The sequence below is a fragment of the Schistocerca piceifrons genome, chromosome 8 (assembly GCF_021461385.2).
Source record: "Schistocerca piceifrons isolate TAMUIC-IGC-003096 chromosome 8, iqSchPice1.1, whole genome shotgun sequence".
In the NCBI taxonomy this organism is placed as follows: domain Eukaryota; kingdom Metazoa; phylum Arthropoda; class Insecta; order Orthoptera; family Acrididae; genus Schistocerca; species Schistocerca piceifrons.
Genome location: NC_060145.1, coordinates 398,866,018 through 398,891,043, shown reverse-complemented (window position 1 = coordinate 398,891,043; position 25,026 = coordinate 398,866,018). Strand labels below are relative to the sequence as shown.

At 39.3% G+C, this 25,026-nt stretch overlaps 1 protein-coding gene across 6 annotated transcripts in view; it reads right to left on the bottom strand.

Moving 5' to 3' along the window:
* Positions 1–25,026, bottom strand: part of LOC124711157 (DNA-(apurinic or apyrimidinic site) endonuclease) — a 70,629-nt gene that overhangs the window by 45,158 nt on the left and 445 nt on the right. The window contains exons 1-3 of one of the 6 annotated variants that reach the window (XM_047241065.1): positions 24,839–24,989; positions 17,494–18,024; positions 5,489–5,615 (exon numbers count right to left, since the gene is read on the bottom strand). In XM_047241065.1, coding sequence (XP_047097021.1) covers positions 5,489–5,615; positions 17,494–18,024; positions 24,839–24,841 — 661 coding nt within the window. In that variant the 5' untranslated portion in view covers positions 24,842–24,989. The other 5 variants (XM_047241063.1, XM_047241069.1, XM_047241066.1 and 2 more) reach the window with 5 other exon arrangements.

Here is a 25,026-nt window from a genome sequence, read left to right as displayed (position 1 = left end):
GCAACATGCTCCATTACAGTATTTGTAATACCGAAAGGTGGGCATATACAGGTGGACTGGACATTTATTTGCAGACAGTTTCAGAATGAGTGGTAATTTCACATTACGAGAGCAAAGCAGTTGTGTGTGTCATCTGTGGAATAGCGACTTACAACATTGACAGTAATATCTCTGAACTTGTGTGTCTTTGTAGTAGTCAAATGTTGAACATGGCAGAACTTTTAGCATAGTGCATACTGGAGGAGGATTTTGCTACAGATAATTGTTAGGAATTGTTAAACTGATGGGAGGACTTACAGACACAGCATATACGGAACAGAGAGAATGGATTTGCACACGAGTATATTTTTAAGGTAATAATTTTTACTGGCACATACTGATAATGTTAGCGATTCTTGCAACAGAAGAGACCAACTCTCAACTCAGTTTAGGTCATCTCAGTGTATTCATTTCAATTTGCCTAATTGTAAAAGCATTGCCCTTTAAGACTTTTGTAAGGAAAGTAAAGTTTTTGGTTTTCTATGATTTTTATATTGTTGAGAAATAATGGTAGTTTAAAACACAGCATTGTCACTATAATGAATGGATTAGTATTTTCATTTCAAGTAAGAAGTTTTTTTTTTCAGTATGAGAAAATTATCCCAATTTTTCTCCCAGTGGTTTATTTTTGCTTTAGCATATTTTAACTGGCGAAATTTCTTCGTGCTATCCTGTTGCTGCTAATTATGCTACTATTTTTCCATGTGAGATTATTTTCATATTTGTTGGTTCTTCCATTTCTCACTTCACATCTCAAGCACTCAAATTCCAAGCATTTTCTTTGTAATTGAGATTTTTAATGCGCCAGTGAACAGTGCGTGTATCACAGTGTTGCTACGTGTGTGTGTGTGTGTGTGTGTGTGTGTGTGTGTGTGTGTGTGTGTGTTGGATGATGATGATGATGATTTTAAGACAAGGGAGAGAGTGAAACCCGGTGCTGGCAAGATTCCTTGCTCCTGCTGGAAGTGCGCCAGGAGTTGAGCATGGTGTGTTCATAAACCACCGTCTTTAAATATAAACCAATCACTAATATTTCAAAGTTATGCCTTCGGCAAGAAACTGCAATTTCTGGAGTTTTGGTAGTCAGTAAAAACTGGTAACAGTGTAGAAGGGGGGCAGGGGAGGGGTGGGAAAACGAATGCACGCAACTATCCATTCATTTGTTGATTTGAAAACCTCCCCTAGAGGTCAATTTTAATTAAAAACTGCAGGAATAATTCATAGCAGATATCCTGGGGATAGAGGGCTCATGTTTCTGTCACTAGCATTCCCTATAGTGCCTCACTTAATGTCCATCACATCAGTAGAGACCTTAGCAATGATACCTGCTTCTGCCTCTAGTAAGGATCTTCACAAATCCCACGATGGACAATGCAAGAGCATGGCAGTAGTGTTATCACCCTTCTCATGCAGAAACAGCAGATGTGTAAAATTTTTGATCTTGCTCTAAGTGAATAAGCTCGTTTCATTTTTGTTATCTTTATTATTGCAAAACTTTGGATGTGTTAGCATATGTGAAAATGCAGGACCAGAGAATTTAAAAGAAGCATACTTTGCTCAACAATGACAAATGTAATATATTTACAATTTTGGCATGCTGTTGACTTGTGACGTGTAAAGCTAAAATGCCCTGCCGAGTTTCCGTACGAGCAATTACCATAATTTATTTTCTTATTATTTATGTCTCTTCACATGCAACAACGCTACTGAGAACACTTCAGCTGTTCATTTAGTGTTCAGACCATTAGACAGAAACACAAGGACAGAAAATTTGAAGAAACAAAAGAGGCTCAAAGCATAACCCTCACTGGATCCAGAGGAGCACAGTGACTGGGGTAGCTCTTGCTGGTTGCTGTATACCTAAATAACAGTCAATAGAAATGTTTTATTTCAGTTGACGCAGACTTCTGTATTGAGATATAAGTGGTTTCATGAACACTTGTGGAAGTTTAGATCAACTAGTCCAGTTTATTGGAAATCATATCCAGAAGATGACAAAAGGGAATAAAAACAATGAATACAAAAGACAGTCTCAGGCACTTCACTTACGTCTATTCACTTGAAAGCAGAGAAATGTTTGCCATAAGTTTCTCTCTCCCCCCAGCTTAAATGTGACAGTAGATATGGTCAGAAGTGCTCTTTCTAAATGATGTGTTTTGTTAAGTAACACAAATTTGCAGACAGCGGCCACACTACACGCTGTCAGAAAGTGATGATGGCTCTATAAGGCAGAACATTTAGAGTTATCCCTTTGTCAAATTTCACTGGTGTAGATAGAAATAATCAAGAAGACATCTTGATTAAAATGCGCATATTTCATTAATTGACAATGACTACAAGAGCCAAATGTAAAGATGACAATTGCAAGTATCTCCTCCAAACTATACACAAATATTTTAAGAGTATAAGTTAGGATTTGTTAGCTCAAAGAAATATGAGTGTTTTAACTGTTTCACATTTTCACTCAAAGAAATAAGAGTGTTGTAACTGTTTCACATTTAATTTTGTAGCAGTTGCAGTAGCTAAGTAAGGAAAAAAGAGGAGATCTGGCTCCAAAGAAGCAGATAAGATGTAGACTGTCAAGACAAGAAGCGAAACTAAATTTTTGTAAACAAAATCAAATGGAAACACAAAATGAGGATAAGTGGACATTTTTACATACATGGAAACTTCCTACAGTGCGTGCGGCAAGAGAAGAGCTCAGACAGTTGACATGGCCTTGGGGCATGTGCTTTGCACATCCACGACAGCCAATCACGTTTTGAGCTTTTGTTTACGTGACCATGGCTACAATCCAGTGTTGTCAAAGTGCTGGGCAACTGTTGCTGGCTCGCTGCCCATCCATGTCTAACACTGGCAACTGCGCTGCCAGCTGTCAGAGCTCTTCTCTTGGCGTACGAAGTATAGTTAATCACTAGATAGGGGCCTAAAAAGCCAAAACCAGTTGTGGAATGAAGGAAAAGTTTAAATAACAGTGTAAGTGGAAGAAATGCTGATAAGATGATGACGTTTGAATGTCTGGAAGATCTCTACTTTTGTGTCTATGAATGTATATCACCCTATTGATCTACATCTACATCTAGTTCCATACTCCGCAAGCCACCTGACGGTGTGTGGCGGAGGGTACCTTGAGTACCTCTATCGGTTCTCCCTTCTATTCCAGTCTCGTATTGTTCGTGGAAAGAAGGATTGTCGGTATGCTTCTGTGTGGGCTCTAATCTCTCTGATTTTATCCTCATGGTCTCTTTGCGAGATATACGTAGGAGGGAGCAATATACTGCTTGACTCCTCGGTGAAGGTATGTTCTCGAAACTTCAACAAAAGCCCGTACCGAGCTACTGAGCATCTCTCCTGCAGAGTCTTCCACTGGAGTTTATCTATCATCTCCATAACGCTTTTGCGATTACTAAATGATCCTGTAACGAAGCGTGCTGCTCTCCGTAGGATCTTCTCTATCTCTTCTATCGACCCTATTTGGTACGGATCCCACACTGCTGAGCAGTATTCAAGCAGTGGGTGAACAAGCATACTGTAACCTACTTCCTTTGTTTTCAGATTGCATTTCCTAAGGATTCTTCCAATGAATCTCAGTCTGGCATCTGCTTTACCGACGATCAACTTTATATGATAATTCCATTTTAAATCACTCCTAATGCGTACTCCCAGATAATTTATGGAATCAACTGCTTCCAGTTGCTGACCTGCTATTTTGTAGCTAAATGATAAGGGAACTATCTTTCTATGTATTCGCAGCACATTACACTTGTCTACATTGAGATTCAATTGCCATTCCCTGCACCATGTGTCGATTCGCTGCAGATCCTCCTGCATTCCAGTACAATTTTCCATTGTTACAACCTCTCGTTACACCACAGCATCATCTGCAAAAAGCCTCAGTGAACTTCCGATGTCATCCACAAGGTCATTTATGTATATTGTGAATAGCAACGGTCCTACGACACTCCCCTGCAGCACACCTGAAATCACTCTACTTCGGAAGACTTCTCTCCATTGAGAATGACATGCTGTGTTCTGTTATCTAGGAACTCTTCAATCCAATCACACAATTGGTCTGATAGTCAATATGCTCTTACTCTGTTCACTAAACGACTGTGAAGAGCAATCCGAACTTACAGTCTACTGGTTACACATTCTTTTGAATTAGCACAGAAGTGGATATGACTCTTCATTCCAAGACAGAGTGGAAGAGCATGTGCCAGTGTACCACTCTGATGGATGAAAAGAAACCATTCAAAGTTACAAAATCAATTCTCATTCGCACTTTGCTGTACGTAAGTGTTCTCAACTTTAAAAGTTTATCTTCAATAAAGATAGAAGCTGAAGTAAAGAATTAATTTGTGCCATGGCTGGGATTTGAACCTGGCTCTCCTGCTTACTAAGCACAAGTGCGAACAAATACACCACCGTACTACTGTGGCTACCACAACTCCCTCCCTAACACAAACCCCAGTTCACATCTTCAGCTAATTTTCCCATTCTTAAATCATCAGTATTGCCGAGGCTCTCTGATGTTGTTGTAGCACCCCAACTTTGTATGTAAAGAGGAAATCCTACCCGTACCTCAGGTTCAGGTGATCTATTGACCTCCTGGAATTATATTTTCCTGGAGACATATGCATCTTAACTTTTATCTCTGGTAAGGATAGAAGCTCAAGTAATGGACTTTAACGCAGGTCTCCTGCTTGGTATGCAGATGGGCTAACCACTACATCACCGTACCACTGCAGTAACATTGGCAATCCTGCCAATTTAACAAGGGGAAAATTGGTTGAGGGTGTGAACTGAGGTCTGTATTACGGAGAGCATTGGACTATGGCAGTCCATGTAACTGTCTTAGCCCCAATGGTATGCTGGTGTAGTGGTCAGTATATCTCATCTAGTAAGCAGGAGCCTCAGGTTCAATTCCCAGCACAGATTTTAATTCATTACTTCAAATTCTATTCTTACCAAAGATAAAGTTGAGATGCATGTGTGTCCAGGAAAATGCAATTCCATTAGATCAACTTTAAAAGTGATCGGAAGAATATTCACAAACTTCTGATGCATGATGCTTGTGTACTTCACTATGAAAGACATGAACATCTCTCGGCATTTTATAAAACAGAACTCGACAAAGTAACCAGGAAAAGAAAGAAACAACTTTTGGTGCATCTTTCTGCTTACAAGGCATACTTCTGATTGCAGTAGAACTTCTGCAGACAGTGTGTGACAACACATGATTCCAAGGGATAATCATAAATATTATGACAGTTTGTTGATCACTGCAACTATGCATGATGAAATGCCTGAACTAGACATTGAAGAGTACTCTGATGCAGGTTAAAAGCATTATTTGAATTAGATTTTTTGATAAGAGTATGATTGTTGGCTGACTGGTTTGTAGCCTTTCATAATTTTTCACAGTAGAAAAGGGGGGAGAAACACTCACCTGATACCCAGTATGTGTGATATCCCTCTACTTTTGCTTCTGGTGGAATGTTGGCTTCTGAACATCTAACTTCTTGCAAGCATATTATGTCTGGCTTTTCACGTTTTATGTATTCCAAGCCATTTTTCTGAAACATAAAATGAAAACATATGAGGATTGAATTACACATAGGAAATTCATTTTCCTTTTTCCCATTAAGAACAAGGTATAACTATACGTGATACGGTAATGGAAATTACATTAACATCTAAGTCAACTATCTCAAATAAAGGGACAAGAAAATGGTAAATATAATGTTCACCAAACAACCAAGCACATTTTCTACATTAAAATTAAGAAGAAAAATATATACTGGGCACAACAAGGGATACATTGTGTTACCAGTGCTGGCTTTCCAGATCTAATTCATTAGCAGCTGGAACATGAATGACGCCACACTAAAAGAGTTTTGCAGACGCAAGAGTTGTCATATGAATAACCACAACAAGGAAGATATCAAGATATGCACTCTGTCCATGCATGTTTAGAACAATTTAAAACAGGAAAGATCTCTGTGCATACAGATCACTGTTGGACTCTGGAAAGGAAGCCCAGCCAATTTTTCGCACAACACAATGGTCTAATTTTCCCATAAATTATTGCAAGGTTCAAAAGACACCAATTAAAATAAATTCTAAAATGTCAGTTGATAAAGTGATCTGCTCTTTTTAATGCTGAAAATAGGCAATATCATACAAAGACTGTCGAACAATATGTATACCCAGCACAATAGCATAGCCAAACATGCTCAACCCAACTACAGCCCAGCTTCGGCCAATACTGCATCAATACAGAGAGAATTCTTCAGAAATTCATCAACATAATCTGAAAATTGCAAATTAGTTTTTCTGTTATTAGTTTTATGACATCATCTGATGTTACAAGTGATTCAGCAGAGAACATAAAGAGTACATACCATTTTATTTTGGGAAAGATGTTAATTGTGAACTTAAACCAAAGAGATATTCACTGCATGTACACAGGTCTTGAATGTTGTATCATTACAGATGTAGTGAGTACCTCTCAAGGATTAAATATGAAAAACATGGAACACAAACAAAATCATTATCCTGGTGATTTAGGGTGCATTAGAACACAAATATTAGCTCCAGAGCACAGATAAATAAAAGCTTGTATTGGAGTTGTGGAAGACCTGGAGCTATTTTGGCCAAACTTCATACATATGATTTAATAAATGGGAAACAACCGTCTGATGATAAAGCACCTTTAGTACCCTTGAAGAATGGGGTTGGGGTGACAAGGAGATGACACATAAAAATAACTTTAAAACCAATATTACTGTGGAATTTTTTGGGGTAGTTAGGTTGTTTGGTAACAGTCCCACTGACATTTTACCACTCGTTCTTGGGGTAGGAGAGTAGTGAAACAATGGATACTGCTGAACACACAGTTTTCGGGCCAGCTGAGCTGGTTTGAGACAGTCTGACGTCTTTAACTTCAATACGTATTTTCTCTTACCATACTGATATAAGATTTTTATTGTATTCTGTCGTGAGTAGAAATGCCTCCAAGGACCACAGTGTTTATCAAAGACTGGAAGATTAACAAGATCTTAGACAAGAAACATTTAAGTAGAGAGGTAAAATACTTGCAACACTACAAAAATTCAATGGCGGAAATCAGCAGCGGAATAACAACAATATGAGAATGACTGATTACTGTTCACAACACACAGGAGTCATCGGGTGACAGACAGCCACATTGAAAAACAACTGCAAGCCATTATTTAGCTATTAACGTCCTTTGTCAGATGTACATATAAAACAACAACAACAACAACAACAACAACAACCCCCCCCCCCCCCCCACACACACACACACCTGCAGACAGGGTCACTATCCTTTCTGAGCACACGGCTCGATTGCAGCTGCATCTAAGGTGAGCAATGATCTTTGCTGGTATGGGAAATGGTCATACAGAAAAGGTGTGGGGGCACAGCAGGATAGGAGAGAGGGGAGATGCTACTGCTGCCTTTGAGAGTAGGCAGGGATGTGGCTGAGACAGGATACTGGGCTGCTGGATACAGCATCAAGAGGCTGCACTGCATGCTTGGAACTTTGTTAAGTCTCCTGTGCGACACTGTGTCAAACGCTTTCTGGAAATCTAGGAATAAGCAATCTGTCTGTTGCCCTTCATCCATGGATATCATATGACCAAAGAGTAAGCTGAGTTTCATGAGTGATGCTTCGTGAATTTGTGCTGATTAGTGGAAGAAGCTTTTCTGTCTCAAGAAAATCTTATTTTATTCAAACTCAGTTATGTTCAAAAATTCTTCTCCAAACTGACATCAAGGAAATTAGCCTGTAATTTTTTGGGTCTGCTCTTTTACCTTCCTTAAATACAGGAGTCACCTCCCTTTATTCTAGTCGTTTGGAGATTCATGATAAATGCAAGTTAAGTAATTGGTCAATGTCATAGAGTACTTACTCTTGTTGCAAGGTATTTCTTACCCCATGAAAAGAACGAACACTTGTGAAAGGAGCTATGTGATCTACCAACTTAGCTGCAACCACTGTGTGGCATTCTACAAGGGCATGACTATGACAACAATCTCTCTGTTCACATGAGCAGTCACCACCAAACTCCAGCTAAGATGCAGCTGGACCGCCCAGTTACTGAGCATGCTGTCCAACATGATTTGCTAGACTTCAATAACTGTTCACAGCCTGTGTCATCTGGATTCTTCCAACACCAGATTTCGTGAATTGCACAGGTGGGAACCCTCTATGCAACGTATCTTTTGTTGCTGTAATTCCCCCTGACCTCAATCTTTGTTAGTCCTCGTCCATCTGCCTATCCTTGTACCTGCTCCCATTCCAGCCACAATGTACACGCACCTTCTATCCCCCCACCCACAAACACACACCAGTGCACCTGCACAGTCCTTTCCCCTCTCCTCTCCCCTTAGATAACTTGTGCAAATATTCTGAGAATCAATAATAACGAGGGTAGGTAGCAACTCACCGCAAAGGTGATCGCTGAGTCACAGACGCGCACATAGAAAAGACAATCACACTCTCAAAACTAAATTTCCGGACATATCCCTCGTCACAAAACAAGAATACGCACACATTCACTCAATCACGACTCATGCACGCATGACTGCTGTCTCCACTCACTGCGCCTACAGTCTCTGAGAATCAGATCCAAACAAACCATTCCTCATGCATCCCTGCCTCTCGTCTGCAGCTGCCAGGCTAGTGGTGACAAGTGGTGGCAGTACTGACTACAAGCTGAGGGAGTGCTAGATAGGGGAGAAGCAGTAGTAATGAGGGAATAGGAAAGCAGTGTACATTTTTAGCTGCACCCAACCAGTGATGCTGCGTGACATCTCAGAAAACAAACCATTTCATCTACTGAGATACAAACAAGATTTTTCCGGTGTTTCTTTTTTCCTCCAAATTTCCCTTACACATTTGAAATTCCCTGATTTCCAGAATCTGTGGCAACCCTGAGGACACTAAAAAGGAAAAACAATACCTAACAAGGAAATAGAGATTGCAAACAAGCAGCTGCCCGCATGTGGAGCATAGTTCTCATACCAAACACAGTAGTGTATGTAAGATGATAAAGTTCTGATACATTTCATAGTAATCTGACATGCCAATGAAAGAAGCTTTGCGAAAAACAATGTTGCAGCTCATATTACTGCTATATTTCTATGTAACACTCCAGTGATTTGGTGCATAATGCGGTATTTTCAGAGTGTGCTGCAATCTCAGACCAGCTCACAATTCTACATGTACACCCACATTCTGCAAACCCCTGTGAGATGCATGTCAGAGTGTACGTCCCATTGTACCAGTTATTAGGCTTTCTATCTGTTCCATTCATGTACGGAACATGGGAAGAATGATTGTTCGAATGCCTCTGCACGTGAAGTAATTATTCTAATCTTATCCTCATGATCCCTAAGTGAGTGACGTGTTGGGGGTTGTAGTATATCCCTGGAGTAATCACTTAAAGCTGGTTCTTGAAACTTTGTTAATAGACTTTCTCGGGGTAGCTTACATTTGCCTTCAACAGTTTGCCAGTGCAGTTCCTTCAGTATCTCTCTGACGCTCTCCCACGAATCAAACAAACCTGTGATCATTCGTGCTGCCCTTCTCTGTATACATTCAAAATTCTCTGTTAGGCCTATATGGTATGGGTCCCACACCCTTGAGCAATATTCTAGAGCCAGACGCATGAATGATTTGTAAGCAATCTCTTTTGTAGACTGATTGCACTTTCCCAGTATCCTACCAATAAACCGAAGTCTACCACCTGTTTTACACACAACTGAACCTCTGTGATCGTTCCATTTTTCAACCCTACAAAGTGTAACATCAGGGTTTCATATGAGTTGGCCAATTCCAACAGTGACTCACTGATATTCTAGTCAATGGATACTACTTTCTTCGTTTTGTGAAGTGCAAAATTTTACATTTCTAACATGTATAGCAAGATGCCAGTCTACCCACATTGAAATCTTATAAAGATCCGACTGAATATTTATGCAGCTTCCCAAAGATGGTCCACCATTATAGATAACGGCATTGTCGAAAAGCCAGTAGTAGCCATTAATACTGTCTGCAAGATCATTAATATACAATATGAACAGCAAGGATCCCAACACACTTCCCTGCGGCACACCTGAAGTTACTTCTACATTTGATGATGACTCTCCATCCAAGGTAACACGCTATGTCCTCCCTACCAAAAAGTCCTCAATCCAGTTGCTAATTTCACTTGATACCCCAAAAGGTCGTACTTTTGACAATGAGCTTACATGGTGTACTGAGTTGAATGCTTTTTGGAAACCAGGAAAAACTGCACCTACCTGGTTGCCTTGATCCAAAGCTTTCAGTGTCCCATGAGAAAAGTGCGAGTTGGGTTTCACTTGATCAATGTTTTCAATATCCATGCTGGTTGGCATTGAGGAGGCTGTTCTGTTCAAGATACCTCATTACATTGGAGTTCAGAATATGTTCCAAGACTCTACAACAAATCGATGTCAAGGATATTGGACAGTAATTTTGCGGATACTTCAACTACCCTTCTTGCAGACAGACCTCAGCCGCAAATTCAGTAGAAAATCTGACAGGGATTCTATAGGGCTCTGGAGCTTCAATTATAATGATTTCAGTGTAGGGGCAATTCTTCTGGGTTTTCCATTTAAAAGGAACATTTGAAAACAGAACTAAGCATTTCAGCTTTTGCTTCGCTTCCTGTCATATTCGCTACGGACTGGACACTAAATTTGATACCACTAACAGCCTTTACATACAACGAGATTTTCCTTGGGTTATGCGAAAGATCACTTGACAATATCATGCTACAGCACTCACTGAAGGCATCTCACATTGCTCTCTCGACAGCCAAATGTTTTTCGTTTAGCATCATCTCTCTATCCATAGCCTTATGCTTTATTTTACTTTAGAAGTTTCTATACAGTGACTGTATACCATTGAGGTTCCCTCCCATTACGAGCTGCTCTACTGGACACACATCTATCTAGTGCGTGGTCAACTATTCTTTTAAACTTGAGCCGAGTTCCTCTACCTGCTCCTGCCCTGTGCTGAAAGTTTCAAGTTTCTCACTGAGACAAGACACTACTGATTTTTCTAATCTAGTTTACTGAACATATATATTTTTCTGCTTGTTTTAGTTGTCCTTTGTACTCTGGTAATCACTGAGGCCACAACCGCACATCAATTTTGATGTGGAAATCTACAAAAACATCAGGTCTATTTGTTGCCATTAGATCCAATAATTTTCCATCATGCCTGAGGTTCCAAACTATCTGTTCTAGTTAGTTTTCAGAGAAGACATTTAGTAAACTTTCACGTTATCATGGCTACCACTAACAAAACTAATTTTTCAAATAAATTGTTGAATGATAAAAGTCTTCACCAAATATTACAATATAATTGTGGGACTTCCATGCAAAATGAACTGAGGTTTTCTCTAAGGTTTTCAGTTACATCAGGAGATGAGTCTGGTGGGCGATAGAAGGATCCAATTATTTTATGGCAACCCCTGATACCAAGTCTTGCCCGAACAATCTCACATGCAGCTTCAATTTCTATCTTGGTGGATTTGAGTTTCTTGTCTACCATATCAAATACATTTGCCTATCCTTTCCATATACACTTAAATTTTCCTCAAAAATCTCAGGTTTCAACCAGCTTTCTATACCTAGTATTATGTGAGCTTGACTGCTTTTCATGAGTGCTTCAAGCTCTCGCACTTCATTGCGTATGCTTCAGCAGTTTATCATTAGGATTTTAATACTCACACCTGTGGAAGGCATTTCTTTTGACCTTACACTGATACTGCTGGGTTACCCACAGCTTTTGTTTTCTGGATTAGATGGAAGTCGCCCAATCTAAAAAACCTTGTGTGCACCCCACACATAGTCAGCTACCTGAGTAGGAGATTCTGATGTTTAGTGCACATCTGACCTATTTAGGGGGACCCTACAGTTCTCAACCCCGTGGCACAAGTTGTAGCCTAGCTTGTCACAGAACTTTTGAAGTTTCTGGTTCAGTCCTTCCACTCGGCTCAGAACCAAAGGGCCAGGATCAGATCTGGGGACAATGCTCCAAATTGTGAACTTCGTTGAAGTTCCCTGCACAAGGCCAATCTTCTCAACCTTCTCCGCCATTCACTGGAATGACCCAAGAATGACTTCAGAGCGCAGACAATGGGTATCACCTGTTCCAATGTGTGCCAGTTGGTTGCACCCTGTTACCTCTGCAGCTGCCAGAATAGCCTCTTCAACACGTTGAATGAGGCCCCCGGGCATACACACTGGGTGTGCCTGGTGTCCTTTCCTGTCCCTTGCTGCCATTTCCCTACGGGATACCATCATTTGCCATACATTTGAACTGCTGACAATTAATAGACGCCTACCCTTTCGTGTTTGCTTCCTCCTGACACCAGACAAAACAGGTTTCTCCAAAACAAGTGAAGTGAGTCCCACTGGCTCAGTGTCATTCAAAGACAGTACCTCAGACTTGTTGCGTTAGCAGGATCGGTACGACTTCTAAACCTCCATGGTCCCTGTCAACCCTGTACAGGACGCCTACGTCTAACACTGATGTCCCACTCACAGTCAAGTGGATGGATAATTACAGATCCTGTACTTTCTGCAGAGGAGACAGAATCCATAGGAGAGGATAGTACTACGATGGTACCTTTGGTACCATTTTCACAGGTACACGACTCTTGGTAGCTCTTCCAACACATCAATTTGCAGCAGCTGCCAATCATTTGACTATAGTCAGGGTGATTTCCAGCAGCTCAGAAATGTCAACCAACTCATCCTGCATTTGAGAACAAACAGCATTCACAGTGGATCTGCATATTGCCTAGTGCAATGTATTACAAGGCAGTGAACTTTAAATTAAACCTGCTGATTACATCTTAATCTGTTGAGCTAAAAAGTTGCTAATTCTCTACAAGAATTGAAGCAGGTACGCAAAACAAGATTTCTGTTACGGCAACACAAAAATCTGTGGTAGAAATTACCCATTTGCAGATGAAAACTAAACAAAATACTGCCATTGAAGTTACTATCCTCATAGATCCTGCTACAAGAGATCTCTCATACCCCATATACCAATGATTCCAACTGATTTACCTATTGATTTCAAGCAATTTCAATTCTCAATCGAGGTTTCGTTCGTAAGAATGATAAGCAAGGCTCAATGCCAGAAAGTAGGGAGAGACAGGAAATGGACATAGAACAGAAAAAAGAGGAGATGGACAGAGAGAGGGAAAGTGGAGAGATAGGGCGATGACACTATAGGAGAGAAGAGGGAGGGGAGGGGGGAGGAGGAGGGCATGGACAAAGACAAGAGGAGGAGTAGATGGACAAAGAACGAGGGGAAGGAGGATGAGGAGAGGATGTACAGAGCTTGGGGGAGGGGAGGAGATGAACAGGGGCAGGAGGAGCGGAGGAGAAATTTAGGATGTACATTCAATTAAAAAAAAAAAAAAAAAAAATTAGCAACTGCGAAGCGTTGCAGGTCCGGTTGTTTATAAACCAGCTCATTTTCAGTGAATGATTCTGATCAACAGTGAAAGTGAATCAAAAAGGACTTTAGAACTTTTGAATGATATAGAAATTTATTGAGATAACTTATAGGTTTGGTAGATGTGTCATTTTGTAGAAAACAACCTCAGGTTTCAAACAAAAGTATCAAGTGTCATTTCCAACACCAGCATATGTTTGATTTTTCAGTCGGCCAAACTATTTGATGGGGGAAGAACGTACACACGGCCTTTAATGAAACCCACAGGAAAGAAATCCAGTGGTGTCAAGTCTGGGGAGAGAGATGGCCATGGTAGAGATCCTTCACAGCCAATCCACTGACTTGAGAAACAATTATCAATGAAACCTCAGACTTTCGTGAGGAAATGAGGTGGTGCACCATCTTGCTGGTAATGAACCCTGGTATCTCGATTATCATCAATCTGTGGAATTAAAAAGTTTTCAAGCATATCCAGATATAAATACCAGTGATAGTTTTCTCCAAGAAGAAGAAAGAGCTGTACAATTTCAATTTGCTAGAAGCACAAAACACAGTAACTCTGGGACTGTCATGAATGTTTTCCAGGATTGCATGTGGATTTTTGCTGTCCCATATTCTGCAGTTGTGGTTGTCCACCATGCCATTGATATTAAAGGCTGATTCATCACTGAAGATTATTGTGTTCAGGAGTATCTCGTCGTACTCCATCTGATGAAACATTTCTGCACAGAATTCCCCACAAGCAACCTCATCTGCATCACTAATGTGCTGTGCCATTGTGAATCTGTATGGTTTCCATGTACGAGTCTATGTAGTAATAGCTAAACTGTCTTTTATGGTATGCCAGTCTTGTGACACACACATCACACTGGTTTTTGTGGAGTGCGGGCAAAGTTCTGCCTAACCTGTTCAACATAATCATCAACATGCAGACAATCTGGTGATTTGTCATGTCGCAGTGAACAACCCATCTCAAGAATGTTTTTGCGCCAAGAGTAAATAGTAGGCCTGCCTGGAGATTCTTTAGTGTATTCGGTGTGAAATTTATGCCAAACATTTGGTTGCACAATTCGTTTCATGAAACCAACACACAGTGGGCACACTCCGTACCAGTGAAAGCAGCGATTTTAACTGTGCACTTCACTGCACTCTGGGGGCGGAATGGGGTACTGATGCACTAAGTGAATCAAACTTGATGTTTGCTACAAAATGACATATCTACCGATTCTGTAAGTTATCTCAATAAATTTCTGTATCATTCCAAATTTATAAAGTACTTTTTGTTTCAGACTGTCTAATAATAATAATAACAATAATAATAATAATTGTATTTTTGCAAAAAAATTAATTCCAATGGAAAAAGTAGGATACCTATTGCACAATAAGAGAGGAGAGAGCGAGGAAATGGACATATGAGAGGGGAAAGAAGGAGATGGACAGAGAGGAAGTGGAGTTCTCAGAGGTGTTTTTCAAGCTTTGGAAACAGGTAAAAAGCGGGAGGGATCTAACTGTCAGAAATGTAGCATACATGGAAAACAAGTAACATCCAATATACATCTCCACTGTACACCTGGGAGAAAGTAATAATTCCAAAACAGGCGGGACATGACAGCAACAATGTTATGTGTAACGTAAAATACCTAATGACATATTATAAATTTTCAGATCATAGTTACAAAACCATTACATTAAGACCATCGCTTCTCTATGTATTTACAGAGCACCTGATCAACTGATGACGGCAATTTTCCGAAATAAGCTCATTGTGAATGAGATAAAATATAAACAACTTACATAGCAGTGTAGCTGGCTATTATTCATAAATCATCATGTCGTTAACAGACATTTTGCACTGCACACCCCAAAGAACAAAAGTTTATTTGTAAGTCTTTTTGTTGTGCCTATCTGCGACTCAGCGTCTCCGCTATATGGTGAGTAGCAACTTTCCTTTTCATATATTATTACATGTCCAGAGATAAATGTTTTGAGTTCCTCTTAGAGAAATGACCAACTGCCTCGTTATCTAGCTTAATGAACACGTGAATCTTTCTACTCATTTTAGTCCCCTTTGTACTTTAGTATCATATAGATAGTTTTTGGTAGTTTTCAGTGAAACCATTTAGTATTGTTTCGTAAGATGTCTTGTCACACCAACTACTTATAAAACTGTAATAATCCCAAACAACTGTATGCTGTTTCGAGTCTCCTCCAAAGACAATGGTATGATGTAGGGACGTATGTACTAGCGAGCTGAGGTTTTCTTATATTTTGGGGTACATCTGGGGGTGAGTCTGGTGGCTGGAAGAAGGATCCAATTATATGTTTACACCAATTCTTGATACTGAGCCTTGCTCAAACTATCTCGCATGCAGCTTCAATTTCTATCTACTGGATCCGAGTGTCTTGTCTACTGTGGCAAATACACAACATCCATTTTCCAATAGCCTACCCCTTTTATATACACATATATTAACTAAAAAATTTCATGGCTATCAATTCCAGGTTTTACTTCAAATGTTCAGATGTTAAAAATCCAAATATAAAAGTGAAACTCACAGAAATTACACTTCTTTCTCCTAAAACCAATAATTTTGAATCCGTCATGCATTGTTTTAAGTCCCATATTTCATTTTGCACATCTCTCTTATGCTTTCTACTTATCGAGTACAAGAAATTTCTAAAAGACAGTCAAGGTCACTGAGGACAGAACTGCCGGTATTAGTTAATGTTATCCCATTCCCATAAGCAGCTACATTCAAGCAGTAAACTTGATATCTGAGAAAGCCTAGTACAAGGGGAGTACAGGTGTCCCACAGGCAGATAATGCCCATTAATCACAATCTTATTGTTACAGCCATGTATCTCTTCAGCATGCAAATCTCTTAAAAGGTTGTGGATTTCCTCATAGGGATGTTTATAACATCCTCACTACTCTGGTAGCGAACGTAAGATTATGCTCTCCAAGATACACAACTTTCTGCCATACACATAATGGTGGTGGCTGAAACATGTCCATTTTCAATTTTTGCAATTTACCAAGCACCACATGCACAAGACACTCATCATTATCTTAGTGTCCCTCTTAAATATGCATGACTTACTGGTTAATTTCTTTGACATTCATTTGAATGATAAGCTGTAAACCTACACAGCAAGATATAATTAATACACGTACACTACAACTGGTAAGGCATATAGCAAATGTAAGTAATTTCAGCTGTATTTTGAAAGCACACATGGTGTTTCATAAATTAAAATCTGACAAAAACTTAGTTGGGTGCATTTGTAAAGCAGGAGGGAGGAGGGGGCAGGAGGAGGCAGGAGGAGGGGAAGGTGAAATTTTGACATATCCAATCAGACAATTCCCTTGGACGTTTTAAGTAGTGTAGTTGTGTTCTAACTGAGAATTCAGAATGCCAAATTTAAGGAGTACATCACACTAAAAGTAAAGAACTATTTGCTGGTAGAAAATAGTTATGCCTATTTCCTGTGACCGTGTGCTACTTCGTAATTCCTCTTAAGGCTGTCATGTTATCTCTATCTCTATCCCCCCCCCCCCCCTTCAGTACACAACTTTCATTATACTGAGGTGAAACTTGAGAAAAAGTATGTAGACAAATGAAATGTCAGCTGGTATAAAAAGTCTCAGGAGTTTCTCTTTATAAAGATCTTATAGAGAGATCAACAATAACTGAACTACAAATGCCAGAGATTATTCAAATTCAAATGTAATTCTGTTTAAAGGACTAAATTTTTTGTTGGTAACAATAGAAAGGATAAATTTCAACTCCTGTGTGTGTGTGTGTGTGTGTGTGTGTGTGTGTGTGTGTGTGTGTGGGAGGGGGGGGAGCACTCTATCAAACATCTGTCTTCAAAAACTAGTTCTCTATAGAGTGGCATGATGTACATAACTGAAGATTTACCTTGAGCCATGCCTTTAAGCCTCCAACATTCCAGGAAGATATCTTTAGATTCCATGGTTTCCCATCACTCGTAGTCTTATCGCTCGAAAAGTCAATTGAGTCATAGTCATTATCAACACGATTCATCCTGCTCTTCTTTGCTTTTGTTGCCTTCTCAGGAGCTTCCTCAACATCCTCATCCTCATCTTCATCATCATCATCTTTATCTTTGTCCTTTGCAGATCGCCTTCTACTGGTTCCACCTCCCTTTCTACCCCTTGCCTTTTTTTTGGTCCCTTCAGCTTCCTCAAAATCATCATCATCTGGTGACTTAGTTTTACGTTTTCTAGACCTCGCTTTTGTGCGTCGCTCTTCATCTGAGCTTACATAATCATCTTCATGGTACTTAACAGTTTTATTCAAGTTTCGCATACTCTGCCGCCCACCGGAACGTGGCTGTGGCTTTTCATCTTCCTCCTTATTACTGTCTCCATCAGGATCGTTTCTTTGTTCCTCTTCCTCCATCTTTTCCGACATGTTATCTTCCTCTTCCTGCGTTAAAAAGAGAGAGAAAACTTTAAAACACTCTGTATACAAATGTGACAAAAACACATTTAACCAACTTTATTTCTCGTTCTATGCAATGAGTTTTACCTTACAGTGTACAAGATAAAAAGCCAATTTGCTTTATGCTACATGTAGCAGAAGACAATAACAAATTCTGTAACAAACACATGTTACTTTGATGACAAGCTACACCAGCAACAATCACAGCAAAGTTGTCCAAAAGCCCGAGTGTTAAATCGCCGAAATGGTGTTAACACTATATTGCCACAATAAAGTTAAACACAAACAATGAGAAGCAAATATGATACTGACTAACATTTTTGATGCAATTTGTTTTAGAAATACTATTAATTCAATGGAATGGCTTATGTTTTGCCGAAATATCACATACCCTTGTAATAGGCACATATTCATCTGAAAGATAATCATGTGCTTGTTAACACTAGCACCCCTCCCTGTAACCACCACGACAAATAGTGAATTTCCTGTCCACAATATGGATGGATACCTAAATACAATTATGTCAAATAAACTCGTTGTTACTGTGTGTGTGTGTGTGTGTGTGTGTGTGTGTGTGTGTGTGTGTGTGTGTGTGTGTGTGTGTGCAGTCTTTATTCCTAGCAAGAGAGAGTCCGAACGCCAGTGTTAATTGTTTTCTATTACTGGTTTCTGCGCACCGCACCAGTCCTCTACAGGTAAATGGTGGCCTTTCCCTAATTTTACCTAAATACTGATTTGAGATCTCTTAGTAACATATTTTGACTAAAGTTCAGTCTTGATCACACCGGTTACCTATGTCATTGAAACATAAATGGTGTCATCAAGACTGAACTTTAGTCAAAATATAATAATCTATTGATCACTGTATTCCAAAAATGTTTACCAAAATCTTAGTAACATAGTTTTTAAAATATGTCAGTAACACTGCAATTAATCAAGTACCAGAAATATTTAGAATATGGGGTTAATATATACAACAAAAACTGTTGGGAAAAGGAGCAAAATCAATATTAACATGAAACACTGAAGAAGAATAACCATGCAGAGTTACTCATGGACAACTTATTTATTAAGTCCGTAACATTATTACTACGCCAATGTATATTTTGATGTAGGACTCTGCTGCTTTATTATCAAGGCACAAGATGGTTATTGTGAGATCTTCACTGAGATATCAACGTGTTGTAACAGGTATCAGTGAATTTTACTGATTGCTGGGTAAACATTATGTATTGGAGCCCCTTTGCATTTTTCAATGTGGAGTGGATATAAACATTAGTTGCTTTCAGCAACTCACAAGCAAACTGTCACTTTTCAACCAAACCTAGGCCTCGGGCTGCACTACAGATCAGTCAGTCACTACATCTGAGATTTCAATATCGGGAGAAGGGGGGGGGGGGGGGCTCTAATACAAAAGGCTTGCGTTACTTGGCGATACAGATAGCCGCACCGTAGGTGCAACCACAAGGGAGGGGTGTCTGTTGAGAGGCCAGATAAACGTGTGCCTCCTGAAGAGGGCACCAGCCTTTCCAGTAGCTTCAGGGGCAATAGTCTGGATGATTGACTGATATGGCCTTTTAACATAAGCCAAAACGGCCTTGCTGTGCTGGTACTGCGAATGGCTGAAAACAAGGGGAAACTACAGTCATAATTTTTCCTGAGGGCATGCAACTTTACTGCATGTTTAAATGATGATAGCGTCCTCTTGGGTAAAATATTCTGGAGGTAAAATAGTTGCTCACTCAGATCTCTGAGCTGGGACTACTCAGGAGGACGTTATTAGGAGAAACAAAACTGGAATTCTATAGATTGAAGCGTGGAATGTCACTTCCATTAATCAGAAAGGTAGGTTAGAAAATTTAAAAAGGGAAATGGATAGGTTAAAGTTAGATATAATGGGAATTAGTGAAGTTCAGTGGCACGAGGGACAAGATTTCTGGTCAGGTGAATACAGGGTTATAAATGCAAAATCAAATATGGGTAATGAGGGAATGGGTTTAATAACGAATAAAAAATTTGAACTCCACATAAGCTACTACGAACAGCATAGTGAACACGTTATTGTAGCCAAGGCAGACATGAAGCTCATGCCTACCACAGTAGTACATGTTTCTATGCCATCTAGTCCCGCAGAAGATGAAGATATTGAAGAAATGTATGATGTGACAAAAGAAATTATTCAGATAGTTAAGGAAGATGAAAATTTGATAGTCATGGGGGATGAATTCGATAGTAGGAGAAGGAAAAGAAGTAGCTGAATATGGACTGGGGGGGGGGGGGGGGGTGGTGGTGGTGGTAAGGAATGAAAGAGGAAGCTGCTTGGTAGAATTTTGCACAGAGCATAACTTAATAATAGCTAACACATGGTTTAAGAATCATGAAAGGAGGATGTATACTTGGAAGAGACCTGGAGACACTGGAATGTTTTAGATAGATTATATAATGGTAAGGCAGAGATTTAGAAACCAGGATTTAAATTGTAAAACATTTCCAGAGGCAGATGTGGACTCCAACTGCAATTTATTTGTTACGAACTGCAGATTAAAACTGAAGAAACTGAAAGAACCAGAGGTTGTAGAGTGTTTCAGAGAGAGCATTAGGGAACGATTGACAAGAACAGGGGAAAGAAATAGAATAGAAGAATAATGGGTAGCTTTGAGAGATGAAATAGTGAAGGCAGCAGAGGATCAAATAGGTAAAAAGACGAGGGGCAGAAGAAATCCTTGGGTAACAGAAGAGATATTGAATTTAATTGATGAAAGGAGGAAATATAAAAATACAGAAAATTTAGCAAGCAAAAAGGAATACAAATGTCTCAAAAATGAGATCGACACGAAGTGCAAAAAGGCTAAACAGGGATGGCCAGAAGACAAATGTAAGGATGTAGAAGCATGTATCACTAGGAATAGATAGATACTGCCTACAGGAAATTTAGAGAGACCTTCGGAGAAAAGAGAACCACCTTTATGTAGATCAAGAGCTCAGATGGGAAACCAGTCCTAAGCAAAGAAGGGAAAGCAGAAAGAAGGAAGGAGTATATAGAGGGTCTATACAAGGGCACCTGTACTTGAGCGCAATATTACAGAAATTGAAGAGGACAGAGATGAAGATGAAATGGGAGATTTAATAGTGCGTGAAGAAACTGACAGAGCACTGAAAGACCTAATTTGAAACAAAGCCCCAGGAGTAGACAACATTGCATTAGAACTACTGATAGCCTTGGGTGAGCCAGCCATGACAAAACTCTTCAATTATGTAAGATGAATGAGACAGGCAAAATGCCCTCAGACTTCGAGAAGAATATAATTACTCCAATCCCAAAGAAAGCAGGTGTTGACAGATGTGAAAATTACCAAACTATCAGTTTCATATGTCACACTTGCAAAATACTAACACAGTTTCTTTATAGACGATTTGAAAAAACTGGTAGAAGCTGACCTCGGGGGAAGACAGTTTGGATTCCATACAAATGCTGTAACACACAGGCCAATACTAACCCTACGAGTTATCTTAGAAGATAGATTAAGGAAAGGTAAACCTACGTTCCTAGCATTTGCTACTTAGAGAAAGCTTTAGAGAATACTAACTGGAATACTTGTTTCAAATTTTGGAAGTGGCAGGGGAAAAATATAGGGAGCTAAAGGCTATTTATAATTTGTACAGAAACGAGATGGCATTTATAAGAGTCGAGGTGCAGGAAAGGGAAGCAGTGGTTGAGAAGGGAGACAGGGCTATAGCCTATTCCCGATGTTATTCAATCCGTATATTGGGCTAGCAGTAAAGCAAACAAAAGGAAAATTCGGAGTAGGAATTAAAATCCATGGAGAAGAAATAAAAACTTTGAGGTTCGCCGATGACATTGTAATCCTGTCAGAGACAGCAAAGGACTTCGAGGAGCAGTTGAGCGGAATGAAGTGTCTTGAAATGAGAATATAAGGTGAGTGTCAATAAAACTCAAAAAAGCTTAATGTAATGTAGTCTAACTAAATAGGCGATGCTGATGGAATTAGAGCAGGAAACAAGACTCTGAAAGTAGTACACGAGTTTTGCTGCTGAGGCAGCAAAATAACTGATGGTGTCCGAAGGATTGATGTGGGGGGGGGGGGGGGGGGGGGCGTGGAGACCAAACTGTAAGGTCATCTGTCTCATTGGATTAGGGAAGGATGGAGAAGGAAGTCAGCCGTGCCCTTTCAAAGGAACCATCCCATCATTTGCCTGAAGCGATTTAGGGAAATCATGAAAAACCTAAATCAGGATCGCCGGACGCGGGATTGAACCATTGTCCTCCCGAATGCACGTCTATTGTGCTAACCACTGCGCCACCTCGCTCGGTCACGTGGCCGTAGTAAAGAGGATGTAAAACGTATACTGGCAGTGGCAAGCAAAGCTTTTCTGAAGAAGGGAAATTGCTAACATTGAATGTTGATTTAAATATTGAGAAGTCTTTTTTGAAAATATTTGTATGGAGTGTAGTCATGTATAGAAGTGAATCATGAACAATAAACATTTTACGTAAGAATAGACAGGTGCTACAGAAGTAAGCTGAAGATTAGATGGGTAGGTACTGAACAGAATTGCGCACAAGAATTTGTGGCACAACTTGAGTAGAAGAGAGAGGGTGGTAGGACACATTCTGAGGCATCAAGGGATCACTAATTTAGTATTGGAGGGAAGTGCAGAGGGGAAAGGTCATAGAGGGAGACAGAGATGAATACACTAAGCAGTTTCAGAAGGTAGTAGGTAGCACTAGTTACTCCGAGACACAGAGGCTTGCACAGGATAGTTAGCATGAAGAGCTGCATCAAACCAGTCTCTGGACTGAAGACAACAACAAAAACGACAAGACATCACAATGAAGTAACTTCCAAATTTTCTTTGAATTATTACATAAGTATATGGTTTTATAAGACACTTGTGACTTCACAAATAAAGTGCTTTGAGCACTAACTGAAGCCCTGTTGAGGCAATGCTTTGAAATATATTCTAGCAAAGTAAAAACTTTACTGAAAACACAGTACACAGACTTTATTATAAGTTTTCTATTCTTTCACTCTGCCAGTTTTGGCGATAATAGCCACTAAGAATACCATGAAAAAAATAAGGTACCCTAAATCCTGTTAATGTTCAGCTACGTAGCCTACCTGAATGTAAGTGTATTCCGCCATTCCTGTTACTAGAAAGTCACAAAACCAGTGTGCTTGTCATTATCTCTAAAAACAAAAACCATCATCTGTCAGTGATGTGTGTTCAACCACACCACCATTACAATAATTAACTCACATACTACGAAACTTGCAATCCAACACATGAATTTTTGCAGAAAGAAAAAAATAATAATTCTTTAGGGTGTCACCATTTTCTATGTCTTGACAATAAAATCTTACAAAAGATATTAATGTAAAATTGAGTTCATGTTTAGTAGTGCCCTACAGACCCTTGCTAGCATGTTCACAAACACTGTAATAATAAAATTACTTGCTAAATAAGAAAACGATAAAACAACATATTACTACTGGAATTCTTAATCTGTAGCACTGTACACTAGGATCCAAAAGTAACGTTGAGATTGTGGACAGTTAAATTGAGCCTCGCATGGATTTGGGTGATCAGGGCAACCTGTGGCTCGCCAATAGTTTACTTAATATGAGCTACAAATGTGGGACACACATTTATCTTTTATTAAAATGTGGTATACCTGTTTACCTTTTATTATATTTTCTAATTTGTTACTGTCAAACACGTAATTTTCTTGTTATAAAACACTTTGTGGCTACACTCACCCCAATTTGGACTGAAAAAACAAGGATTTATCTTACAGGAAGAAAATTAAAAGTTACACGCTGCAGTCACAAAAATGTTCGTGTTCATTAGATACTAATAGCTATGTAAACAGCTAAAAACACTAGAGACTTGTTATTTCAAGAGTCTACGGATTGGTGTTCCTGAACATATTTGTATCCAACAACGTTTCCAGAATTGTCTCCGCTGAACAAATGTAATAAAATATGTCGAAATGCATTCCTCAAATGATGTATGTTCCGCCTAGCACCTACTTCTAAGCAATACCTACACGTCGCCGCGAATAACATGAGACAGCTTACTAAAGAGAGTCAAGAACGATTTTAAAATTTCTGGCGATTTCAATCTAATTTTGGAACTCGTGCAAGTGAAACGCTATTTACTAAACAATTTGTTCAAATAACAATAATTCATATAATTTCTAAATATATTAAGCTATGATTACCCGGTACTTACTAGTATTAAACGTAGACAACGATTTGGCGCACAAGCTTAAGTTCAAACACTATGTACAAAATAATGAATTTTTCGCCGAGTGAAATAAAATTTATGGTAATAACGAAATATTTTTACAAAACACAACAAAATTACGGATTTATCAGAGCATACCAGTCTTTAAATCTGAATAAACTTAAATTATATAATTTCTCACAATCTACGTTATTCCATTCAAACAATATTTTTAGCGCCAATAACGCATGCCGGCCATATTTCCTTCGTATCACGCGTTTAAAAGTAAAAGTGTTAAGAAATAAGTAAAACCTTGTTGCGTATGTAGAAATAAGTACTCTAAATTTAAAGTTTAACGAACACCTGTCTTATTTTAAACTGTACCTCCAGTTGACTGGAAACGACCGTGAACAACTTACCTTGGCGATCACTGTTTTCTTAGCTTTGGGCGGCATCCTCGCAAGAATATTCAAATGACTAAAATTAAATTTTATGGGAAAATATAAAGCACTACAGTTATTCAGCGTACAATATACTAAAGAATATCTACCATGTGCAGCCTCAAGTGTGGAATATATTCTTCGAAAATACGGAATAAGAGAGCCGGTTAAACACGGATAACACAAACAACTGCTGCTCAACTTTGTCAATAAAGCACGGACAACCGCCATGTATGGGAAGCAACAAGCAATGCTGTAATATAAGTTATCCGCATAGATTTTTGGTGGAATTTAATTA